Below are 13,061 nucleotides of genomic sequence, written 5' to 3'. Positions count from 1 at the left end.
AGCCTAAAACCGTCCCAAGGCTTTAATAAAATAGTTTAAAACAATCTTAGACTTCAGATACCAGAAATCTTACTTCTTTATGTAATAAATATGTGAAAATGACACCTTTTTCTTCAATTCTTTACTGTAAGTTGTCAAAATATATTTTTTTTTTCAAGTCATTACCTATTGAACATAGCATTCATTTAAATTAATAAGGTTGTTATTTCCCTTAATCTTAAATATTTAATTATTATCGTGAAAAAAAATTATCATGTACTCCTTGAGATCTCTAGTGGAACTTAAGGAACTTTCAGTTTTAGTTTCAAAGAGAATTTTTTTTTTATCATGGATCATTGTCCAATTTCTAGCCCCTGCGAGGCAATCATTAACATTTACCTAACCTAATCTAAAATAACCTATGAAAAGCTACTATGAAAATACGACGATACCCGCAACTTCAATTTTTTTCCACTATCAAAATTTTTCTCAGAAAATAATTCTCCTACAATTCTACCCCAAAATGAAATAAGCTCAACTGTGAAGGAGAACCATATCGGTTCAGCAGCTAGATTAGCTACAAAAAGACAAAAAAACAAACAGTTGAATGTTTTTTTTTATATAAGGGCGTAAGGACAATGAAATGAAACACCAATTTCTAATTATTTGTTTTAACGAATAATTTATTTTCAACATTTAAATATTATAATTTTTATATTTATAAATAATCGATTTTAACCAGTCAAACCTTAAGAATATAAATGTGAAAAAAAAACTTTTCTTTCTATATATATGCAGATGCTTGGTTTTCCTTTCTTATTGCAAGTAATACACTAAAACCTTTTCTTATGATATAAAAAATACCATAAAATGTACATTAAACAAAGTGCTAATATAAAGTTTTTCTTTTCTAAATAGTATGTGAGGTATAAAATCATTCAATATCTAATTAAGTGTAACAGTTAGATGAACATTGTACATCGAGTGTTTATGTATATTAATAACTTATAAAAAATAACTATGTCAGAGAAGATAATAAAAGTGTGAAAATAGACAAATAAAATGGCTCACAAGTTATACTAGATCATAATAAATCAAGAATTTATCAAGAAAAGGCGTCTTTACATTACAAAAAATATGTAAAAAAGTAAATATTTTGATTGTGAATAAATAAAAACAAATAGTGCGAGAATGCCCCGCAGTAATTATTTATCTTAATGTCGTCTTTACATGATAAATCTAATAAATAATTACCAAACTAAAAAACAAGAATTTTTAAAAGAAAACCTAACCTAACCCCTTAAAAGAAAACCTTATGATTAAAACTATATTTTTCAATTAACTTTTTACAAGAAATATCTTAAAATATGTAAGTAATCGTCGTCTGTTTTCAATTCCCATTGTATTAGGAAAAAAATCCAAAGACCAAAAAGTTAGAACAAATAAACATAACCTATACAAGAAATTTAAAATGGAAAACCTTTAGCACTTTTAACAGTTATAGATCTATCCTAACCAAAAAGGCAAAGAAAAACCTTTAGTCTAATTAAAATAAAAGAATTCAAGTGGTTTTTACCACTGGCTTTTAAAATTTGTATTTTTCCATTATTTTATTATATATGCAAATAAATGCTTATAGATAGAAAAAATCCCAAAGCTAATTTTATCAAAAAAACCTAACCTAATCTTTAATCAAAATACAATTAAATTTAGTTTTTCTATTTCATTCATGTAAATATTTTTGCATATTACTTGCTCCGTTTATTTGTTGAGACACAATTGTCCTTGTTTGAGAAAGTCAAGATTTAAAAGACGACTTTTTAAAATTTATTTATAGCGCGGCATTTGTTGGATGTAAATAAAAATAGGAATTTTCATAACAAACAAATAAGAAACAATTAATATTTGGTTTTCTTAAGTTTAGTAATAATATTGTGATTTATTTATAATGTTAAAGTCATTTTATTATAAATAAACCTCTCTGTAGTGATATGATTATAGAAAAATAAATATAAATTATGTTGAATTTTAATTACCAATTGTAAATATTTAAGAATTTTTGAAATAATTTTTATTTAGTATACATTATTGCTTAAGAAATAACTTTTACATGAATCTTTGTTTAAATGACCTGAGCGGCAAAAGAATTTTTTTCTCTGTTGCCTATAATATACCTAGTAATTATGATAATATATCATATGATATATTAAAGATGTTTTTGTAGTTATGTTTAATTTAGAAAATAAATATTTCAGATAAATACTGTTAAATATTATAAGTACAATTCAGTTTAATCTCAAGCCGGTTCTGTACGGAATTCAAGTAAGCCTATAAATATTTATATTGGACAATCCAGTCCATACGTAGCGCAGCTATTACTAGCTAAATATCTTGGTGAATTATCTTGTTGTAGCTTGGATTTCCTTCTTTATTAAGACTTCAATTAGAGACCTAAATGGGCATCATCCGCTTGTAGGGGATGCAATACTCTAACATCAACTGTAGGATATCAGGTTAATTAACATTCAGCAGATAACCAAATATTTCTCTGTAAAACATAACAATTTATGGTAATGAGTTGCGACTGTTATTGGGCCATGGAATTTCCCCTATTTGTTGAACGAGCCAGACATAGTACCAGAATGTCAAATTTAAAGTCTTTAGTATGATAAGGTAGTCCAGACTAGAACCCAATTGTGCCACCTACAATTTTCCTATTGCTTTAATTGTATGACCCTTAGGACATCCCAAACAAATATTTCCTAATAGTTTTGTATATGTGGGTTTGTATCTTTTTTTACAGTGCCCTGCACCTGTTATATTATTATGCCTGCGTCCTTTGTAAATTTGCGTTATTACAAAAAGGCACAAATTTTCATAAAAGCTAATCTTGTTTCTTTCTAGAATTTTGCAAGAAACGATCCTTTTATGTTTTGAAAAAATTGTTGAAACAAAGCTAAATTGCTTTAATAGTCTACTTTTTGTTTCAGGTTTAGAATAGAGTTGATTTTATTTATAAAGAGAAAGAAATATCATATTTTGGAAAGCAACAACTACAAAACCATGCATATTTGTGAATTTTGTAATAAACAATTTACAAACAAATGGAACTTAAATGGACACAGAAGAAGTCATACAGGTGAAAAGCCATTCACTTGTGATGTATGCAATAAGGCCTTCACCACAAACAGAAATTTGATAGTTCATAAAAGACTTCATGCTGAGGAGAAACCATTTCCATGTGATGAATGTGATAAGGAGTTTGTTACCAGTAGTCAATTAGCCATACATAAAAGGGTTCATACGGGTGAAAAGCCTTATGTATGTGATCTGTGTAATGCTGCATTTTCAAGGAATGATTATTTGAGGAGCCACATGAAAACTCATACAGGCGAGAAGCCTTTTTCCTGTGGGTTTTGTGAAAAGGAGTTTGCACGCAGTGATGACTTGGCCCGACATACGCGGATTCATACCGGTGACAAGCCGAAACCATTCCCCTGTAGCGAATGTAAGAGGTCATTTTCACAGAGCAGTGATTTGACTGTTCACATGAGAACTCATACCAAAGAAAAGCCATTTTCTTGTGAAGTGTGTAATAAGGCGTTTGCAAGGAATGATTATTTGAAGAGCCACTTGATGACCCATACAAGGGAAAAACCATATGACTGTGATTTTTGTGGAAAGGGATTTTCACGACGTAATGACATGGAAAGACACAGAAGTATTCACACTGGCGACAAAGTAAAACCACATTCTTGTGACTTGTGTGAAAAATCATTCGCACAGAGAAGTGACTTGAATACTCATACGTTGACTCACACTGGGGAGAAAAAATTTTCTTGTGACGTGTGTCAAAAACAGTTTTATAAGAAATGGGACTTAGTCGATCATGCACGCATTCATACAGGTGAGACACCATTCTCTTGTGAAGTTTGCAAAAAAGCCTTTCATTCTCGCAAACATTTGTCAAATCACAAAAGATATTGTTTCAATGGGGATGCTGAGAAAATGCATTCATGTGAAGAATGTGGGAAGGCATTTTCAACAGTTAGCAAGTTGTCTTTCCATAAGAAGATTCATGGTCAAAAACCATACTCCTGTAATATATGCAACATAAAATTTGCACGAATTGATTATTTAAGGAGACACACAAGTATTCATACGGATGAAAAGACTCACTCCTGTCATATATGTGACATGGCATTTGCACGAATTGAATATTTAAAGAGCCACATAAGAACCCATACGGGTGAAAAGCCTCACTGCTGTCATATATGTAATAAGGATTTTGCACGTAGTGAAGATTTGTCGAGACATAACAAATCAGCTACCCACATAAAATTAATGGAATCTTTAGCATGCTCTGAAAATATCAAAGAAGAAATACTATATGCGGACCCTCTCTCTATACAGATAAAGTCTGAGAATATAGATAAAAATATTTCTTTAGAATATAGTAATTCAGAACCAAGTATGAATTTCCAAATTTTTAGAGGAGATATTGTTAAGGAGGAAATTCTAGAAGAAGGAATAACTCCTGACAAAGTTGTAATATTAAAAGAAGAATCGAAGAATGAATATCCTCTTAGTACTTTAAAAGAGGAAACTATGGATGATACTGAATATTTTCCTCTTCCTTTGGAATGTAATATTCAAGTTAATGATTCTGGAAACTTTTCTGATAGTGAATCAATTGCACCAGCAGACGGGAAGTCATTTTCCTGTGTTGTATGTGATAGTACATTCTCACGAAAAAGTCAGTTGCTAGAACATAGCAGAGTTCATGTTAAACTACAGAAGCCAATTATGTGTAATATTTGTAACAAGTCATTTTCACGCATTAGTCACTTGAATAGTCACATGATTGTTCACACGGGTGATAGACCATTCACATGTAAAGTTTGCAACAAACATTGTAGAGATAAGTCTGATTTGAATAGACATATTAAATCTGCTACACACATGAAAAATGTCGAAGAACTAAAGATTGATACAGCTCCGTCTATCGATTTTATTGATTGTGGGGATGTTAATATTAAAGAAGAGCTTGACCTGAGAGATGATGAGAGCATTAAAGAGGAAGCTATAGATGATACAGAATATGTTCCTCTTCCTTTAGAATGTAATATTCAAGTTAATGAAAACGCCACCTTGCCTGGAATAGAATCAAAGCTGAAACAGGAAGATGAATGAAAATAAATATAATATATATGGTACCTTCAGATGTAAAACAGATGTTGAAGAAAATATATCTTTTTAAGCAGCAATATTAATTTAATGAGGTTTTGGTTGTTGAGCACAGGCTTTTCTTATACAAAAGCAAAGTTTTTATATAATTGCCCGTATCTAATGGATAGCTCTTATTGTTTTATAAGTCAATTTAAAACATGTTAATTTTCAACAGCTTTTTGACAGCAGTATCCTATTATATATAGTAGCAAGCTTTTTTTTTGTCTGTAGCGAAGGATCTCGCTAACCGCTGAGCCGATATGCTTCTCTTTTACAGTGTAGCTTCTTATAGGCAAAGGGAAGGTTTTTTAAAACTATTTTGGGGAGGGTATCTCCAAAAAAAAAATATAATATTTTTTGATTACTTTTTCTTTTTAAAACTTCTTCTTTCCAATCGTAAGTGCTCCTAGAGGCCTCTAGGGGCGTAGCCGCTAGTTTTTGTATATCGTAATGGTCCTCTTTTTAATTCATTGGATTTTTTGCAAGAAATAGATACTTTCTATACAATAGATACAATTTTACATAATGTGAAGCTTCTCTACAAAAAAGTCTTAAATGAAAGTATGTCCGTATTTGTATCTTGTATTTTTGAAAAAGATTTTTTTTTAGACTTTTAGATATTGTTGAGGATTGAATGTGTTGTTAATGTTATGTCAATGTTCGTGTGTCTGTTTAATATCTTGACCTTCGCTTTTTGGATGTTGTCATCCAAAATTTATGTAATACTTTTTAGTTTTCACTTAAAAAAATATTTATTTTTCTCAATAGTTATTTGAATTAAAGATTATTTGTTGTGCATTTAATTTTGTTTTGTTATGGTCGTAAAAACATAATACGGTCCTTTTTTATTTTTTGTTGAATTGAACTATTTATTATAAAATCTAAAATCAAAGTTACTATAAAGATATGTTTCTTTCGATAGAATTTATTTTAGTTATAGACATTTATGGTTATAGTTTATAGCAAACATTACAAGAACTTAATTCTTTTGAACATATTCATAAACTATTCAAAAAAATTTCTTATGGTTCCTAATCTTATAATTCAAGAAGAAAAATTATTAAGCTCATAATTGTAAAACTTATTGCCCAATATATTTGTGAATATATTACATATTTAATTTACTCAAATTTTCAGATAAAATAAAATGTCAAGGAAATAAGTGTCAATTTTTCCAGCTTTTGTTCTATAATGAAATAAAAGAGGTACTAATAATGCATATTTTGTTGCCTTTAATCTGATTTTGCGGAATCCCCTTTGATTTCAAGTGATCATCTAGAGAACCATAGGACATCAATTGCTTGTAATGGGAGACAATACTCTTTAACGCCTATTATTGGATATTAAAAATGTTTTGTTTGTTTGAACCAAAGGATCTAGCTAACTGCAGAATCGATATGGTTCTCCTTTAAAGTAAGCTCCAAATAGGTTCTGGAATGATTTAAACTATTTTTTGGGAGTGTTCCACCACCCTCCTAAGAGAAATCGACCCTAGAAAAAAATAACCCCCGCCCCCCCAAAAAATTTTTTTCTTTGATTTCAATGAATTATCTTCTTTAATTAAATACCTATTAATAGATCAAAATTAAATTACAAGATTATTTCTTCAAAAAAATAACTTTGAATGCAGCTAACTGACTCCTAAACGGCTGGCAGCACATTATTAGAACAGAATCTAAAAAGAATTAAAAAAAAACTTACCTAAGTAGTATAACAAAAATTCGATTTTTGGATCGCATGAATTGTTTTTTTTTGTGTGTGAATTCTTCTTAATTTTAGCTGCAATTTAAAATTATTTATATTATTGTGTTTTTAGATGTCTAACAGACTCAATTTTTACAAATATGTATCCTTCCTGAACATACAAGAATTGTTATAGTGCTAAACCTCCAAATATTTTGTAAGGTAATTCTTTCATTTCCAATAATCTTATGTTCTACGATTTTTTTAAGGATAGGTAGATAATTATTTTTAGCTTTAAGTTGTAAATATTGTTAAAAATTATTGATATTAGAAAATTTTCAGAGTTTGTTACAGCGATTTCATAAATAAAAAATGATTTTAAAAAATAAATCTTTATTCAATACCAATCATTATCACAGGCTTTACTAAGGATACAATTTTAAATAAAATACAATTAATTTAATTAGGTACCTACCTATGTGTTTTTTCAATTAAGCTTGATTCTAGGAAGCTTTATAAGAAAATTTACCCTATACCTATTATATTACAGGTCTTGAACATGAACATGGAAACCAACGCATTTACTTGTGAAATTTGCAACAAGCAGCTCTCAAACAAAGGAAATCTGAAAGCTCACCTCATGATTCATTCTGGAATAAAGCCATACGCATGTGATTTGTGTGAAAAAACGTTCGCCGAGAGAAGTAAACTAAATGTGCATAGAAGAGTTCATACTGGTGAGAAACTTTACTCCTGTGATGTATGTCACAAAGAGTTTTCACAAAGTAGTAATTTGTCTGTACATAAAAGAACCCATACAGGGGAAAAACCTTACTCATGTGTTGTATGTCAAAAGGCTTTTACAACAACGTTTGCATTGACCAAACATGAAAGCATTCATACTGGCGAAAAGCCATTTTCCTGTGATCAATGTACAATGTCGTTTTCAGTGCGCAGTGATTTGAAAAATCACATAAGGATCCATACAGGTGAAAAGCCATATTCTTGTGATGTGTGCGACAAAAAATTTACCTGGCGCAGTGCTTTGACCCTGCATGTAAAATTGCACACAGGTGAAAAACCATACACATGTGATATTTGTAATAAGTCATTTTCACAAAGAAGTAATTTCCAAGGTCACAAAAGAATCCACACAGGGGAGAAACCATATTCCTGTGAAACCTGTGACAAATCTTATTGCACAAGGACAGAGTTGTCAAAGCACAATGTATCTATCGGACATCTAGAAAAAACTAAAACAACTATTGATAAACTTTACACTTGTAATGCATGCGATAAATCTTATCTCTCTAGTTCAGACTTATCAAGGCATAATAAATCCGTCAGACATTTAAAAATGATTGAAACAAATAAAAATAAACTTTCACCCTCTAAATCAACCACAATTCTGTTAAATGATGTTAAAAATGAAATGAAAGATGAAATATCTGAAGATGATGATAGTGCCTTAGAATACAGATCAGATAATAATAGGATAGTTAAAGAAGAATATCCCCCAGACAATATCAAAGAGGAACTGATGGAAGATGATACTAAAGAGTTGATACCTCTTGCCATAGAATGTAATGTAGAAATTCAAGAAGAAACCTAGAAAGATAATATTAAAAAGGAAACTGTTGGTGAATCTAAGGTGATTAAGACAACAACTGATAATAATGAATTTGTTCCTCTTGGCGTGGAATGTAATGTTGAAATAAAAGAAGAAACAACTGATTAGTTTATGAAAGGGGACAGAAAAAAAATGATTCTTTGATTGAAACACAGGGGAACATTGACTAAAACGGGTTCCTTTATATCATTTTCCTACATTTCACTAACCCGTATCTTAGTTTTTTATTGCCCTTCAAGAAACAAATAAAATTCCCAGCATTTTTACCGTTTTCTCTTGTGTTTTATATTTCATTTTTTAAGATTTAGAATTTGCACTACTTTTTTAATCCTTACAAAAATAAACAGTCACATGTATTATGAAATGTATTTAAGTTGATAATTGATTTTTTAATAAACATTGGTAGTATTCTGATCATAAAAATAATGTATAATTATTAGATATTAAAATTTTGCCTTTGGTATGAAAACAAAGTTTTATATTTATTTAAAAATTAAGCATAATTTTTCTTTTGATAATTTGGGAACCCGGTTGATATAAATCACAATTGATTTTTTCATTTTTGGGGGGGGGGGTTGGGGGTGTCCCACCCCCCAAGAAAATAGTTATAAACCTTCCCGGGACCTATTTGAAGTTACCCTGTTAAGGAGAACCCGATCGGTTCAGCGGTTTGCGAGATCCTTCGGTACAAACATACAGACAAACACACAGACACACAGATACACAGACAAACAAACATCCTGTTTCTACTTACTTTATTATAAGGATATGTAAAATTTGTATAAATAACTGCAAATATGTATTTATTTCAGATATACCTAATTAAGATGTAACATATTTAGATATATATCGGTGTTGTTTTACGTCTGGTTTTATATAAAAAGAATCCAGGTAAATTAAGAAAATTACAAAATGTTTAGATTCAATTTTTTATAGCTTTATCCTTTAATTTGTTGTTAGGATATTTATAATAAACTTAAATTATACCTACGTAAGTAAGGTTAAAACTTAGTGTAGTTATCAGTGTTGCGGATCCGCATTGATTGAATCCTTGACAATAAAAATAAAATCACAAAATTTTTCCGACCAGGGGTATACAAAAAGGGAAGGAGAGATTATAAACAATGTGAAAGAGAAGAGTGTGGGAGTGAATCAGCTGCTCTTAACAAGGTTACCAGATATTTCAAAATTTGTAAGTGACTATTTTATATAAATTTAGGTAGATTTTTCCATAAATTTATACCCCAGGATCCGGATCCGGATCCTTGGACTCAAAAAAATGCGTATCCTTGCGGATCCGGATCCGCAACACTGGTAGTTATTATCAGATACACATTCTTACCCTTAGCTTATTCGGTATTATGATGTCTGGATTCAAGCATTTTTTCCAAAAGTTAGGGTAATCATTTTTAGGACTGGTTGGGGGAGGGGTTGGGAGCGGGAGGAAGGGAGGGAGGGATAAACCATCGCCATAGAAACTATAAGCATTCGCAACGGGCATACAGTACCTTATTTTTTTATAGAAATTAGAAAGTTAAAAATATGCCTAATTCTTTAGGTTTTTGAGGAAGAAAGGAAATCCACAATTCTGTGGCTATTAACATGAAAACCTGCGATCTGTGCAATAAACAATTTACAAGAAAATACAACTTAATTATACATCAACGAATCCATACCGGTGAAAGGCCATTTGTGTGTGGTATATGTGAAAAAGCATTTACTGACAGCAATAAATTGACTGTTCATCAAAGGATACACTCTGGGGAGAGACCGTTTTCATGTGACGTATGTCAAAAGACATTTACACATTACAATACCTTAACAGTCCATAAAAGACTCCATGTAGGAGAGAAACCATACTCTTGTGATATTTGTGAGAAAAAATTTAGTGACAATAGTTCTCTGATTAAACATAGAAGAATCCATTCTGGTGAGAAACCATACAAATGTAATGCATGTGAAAAAGCGTTCTCCAATCGTAGTTCCTTTACCTTTCATGAGCGAATTCATACCGGCGTTAAACCATACTCTTGTGATTTATGTGATAAGTCATTTATACAGAGTACGGAGTTGACACGTCACAAAAGGATCCATGCAGGCGAAAAACCATTCTCATGTGATCAATGTGATAAGGCGTTCATAGATAAAAATACATTAACTATTCACAAAAGATCCCACGCAGGTGAAAAGCCATATTCATGTCATGTTTGTGATAAATCTTATTTTTCTAGTTCAGATTTGACAAGACACAATAAATCCATCAAACATTTCAAAATACTTGAAGCTACCAGTTATTCGTCTTCCTTATCTTCTTCTACTCTTGATTGCGGTGAAGATAATATTAAAAAAGAAATTGGTTGTGTTGAAGTACTACTTGAAGAAAACGGAGAATTGTTAGAAAATAATCTTCTTTCAAACCAGTTGAATCACACCAGTGTTTTAGTAAATAATTTATTCACAATAGATAAGGAAGCTTTTAATAATGCACATACTGTTGTAGATAACATAAAAGAGGGAACTATGGAAGCAACAGAAAATGAGGTTACAGATAATAATGAAGATTCTACACCTTTGGGTGTAGAATGTAATGTCGAAATTAATGAGGAAATAACAGATGCTTAGTTATTTATATAATAAACATGGAATTGAAGATGAGTGGTTGGACAGATGTGCCTTATTATAAAACCAAAGCTAAAAATTAAAGTAACTTGACTAACAATGGCATTTGGCATAAGAGCTGCTTTATGCTTCAATGATTTACAAAGTGGAACTTTATAGAAATTGTAGCGGAATTGGCACTGCCTGCTAATAGTTTGCCATTTTTCACAGAATTATATTTGTAATCATATTTGTGACTAGGTATTTTTTCTTATAAAAAATCTTTTTTAATAAAGATTTATTTTAAGTTCAAAATTTCTTTTAAAGATTTCTTATTTAAAACGCTTCTAGAGTCGAAGAGTAATTTATTTTCAATTCTAATTTTTCTTCTTCAAAAATCTCTTTTATGTTGATTATTTTCACAGTTTTAATTAACTTTCTCTTTTAATTAGAGTTTTGGAATTGCACATAAGTGTTTATTGAAAATTTTGTTGCACCTACAATCTTTAATCATGAAAATCTTTCAGAATAGAAAATGAACTGTTATTCTGATATTTGAGACATTCAATCTATATTAGGATTTCATGTGAATATATTGTGGTTATTTCCTCACAGGGCCTAGCGAGCAAAGAAACCCGTACTTTTTACATTTTTTCTCATAATACGAGGTAATCCAATATAACTTAACCTTCCTTGACCTTAGCAATCAACAAACAAAACTACCCCGTACCACCCTTATTTTCAATTTATTTAAAATAAGGGGGAGAGGGAGTAGCTTGTGCTTGACTAACCGCCTATATTGTTAAGTTGAGATTTTATCTTATTTGTAAGAGCTAATATGACTAGGTACTAAAAGTTATATTCAGGGTCCTCTGTATCTCTGCCTTATCGCTTTGTACAATCATTATTTTTGTTCCTCTTGATAACAAATGAAATTAAGGGGGGTGCGTAATGACATCTGAACTTAAACAGTGCAGTGAGAAAAATGGTCCAAATATTGAGCTAGATTATTGAAAATTGGTACATTAGCCTAGTTCTCTAGGTACTACATCTAAATGAAAAAATTCAAAGTTTTATGTTAGGTTAGATACGAAAAACCCTGCGGAAATAGGATTTTTAGGCCTTTTTTGGTCTATTTTGATGTAAAACTTGCTTTTAATTGTTTTTTTTCTTGGTTTTTTCCCTTGAATACGCTGGGCCTATTCACAAGGATATTATTTAAGATTTTTCATATTTTGTGTTGTCATATATCAAATTATTGGTTTTTTGAGATTCGGTAACCTAGCTTGCTAAATCATATTAAATAGTTTCCTTATGAATATTCAAGAAAAAAACTTAAGAAAAAACAATAAAAGTAAGTTTCTCCATCAAAACCTAAACTAAATAAAATTTTTTTTTCATTTAGATGTAGAACCTATAGGACTAGGCTTATGTACCAAGTTTTAAGAATCTAGCTCAATATTTAGACCATTTTGCTTACTTTGACCAACACTACTTTAAGAGCGAAGGCCATGAGCAGTTTAGAAAATTTTGAAACATCTCGGCAGAAAACTAACACCTAATTGATTAAACACAATTTCAGATTTATATTGAACAATATTTTTTTCTGGACTCTGGAGGCTCAAGGTCTTAAAAGAAGAATTATAGAGCATGGAAACCTCTGTTGGAAAGTCGTATTCGTGTGATAAATGTGAAAAAACATTTAGTAACAACAGAAGTCTATCAAAACATAAGAAAGTTCACTTTGCTAAATACGCTGGACCCTACACATGTGACATATGTAAAAAAATATTTCTTAGTAAGTGCGTTTTTGATTATCATAGAAAAGTTCATGATAAAGCACACTCTTGTGATATATGTAAAAATACATTTGATACGAAATTGCAATTAACTAGTCATAAAAAGACTCATACAAGCGAACAGTTTTCATGTGAGATATGCG

At 30.5% G+C, this 13,061-nt stretch overlaps 1 protein-coding gene across 1 annotated transcript; it reads left to right on the top strand.

Annotated features, from left to right (window-relative positions):
• The first annotated feature begins 2,232 nt into the window (after window positions 1–2,232).
• LOC145314889 (uncharacterized) lies at window positions 2,233–9,046 on the top strand. Its single transcript, XM_080154966.1, has 3 exons — window positions 2,233–2,301; window positions 2,970–5,169; window positions 7,442–9,046. The coding sequence occupies exons 2-3, from the start codon at window positions 3,043–3,045 to the stop codon at window positions 8,501–8,503; spliced, it is 3,189 nt and encodes a 1,062-aa protein (XP_080011092.1). The 5' UTR covers window positions 2,233–2,301; window positions 2,970–3,042; the 3' UTR covers window positions 8,504–9,046.
• Window positions 9,047–13,061: the final 4,015 nt, after the last annotated feature.

This window comes from Acartia tonsa, chromosome 3, assembly GCF_053477335.1.
Source record: "Acartia tonsa isolate MP-2025a chromosome 3, ASM5347733v1, whole genome shotgun sequence".
Taxonomy (NCBI): domain Eukaryota; kingdom Metazoa; phylum Arthropoda; class Copepoda; order Calanoida; family Acartiidae; genus Acartia; species Acartia tonsa.
The sequence above is the reverse complement of the archived record's forward strand: the minus strand, read 5'-3'. Positions and strand labels throughout refer to the sequence as shown.

Coding starts and splice junctions, on each gene's coding strand:
- LOC145314889 (XM_080154966.1), top strand. CDS start 3,043: ATGCATATTTGTGAATTTTGTAATAAACAATTTACAAACAAATGGAAC. Junction 5,170..7,441: donor AGCTGAAACAGGAAGATGAA/TGAAAATAAATA, acceptor ATTATATTACAG/GTCTTGAACATGAACATGGA.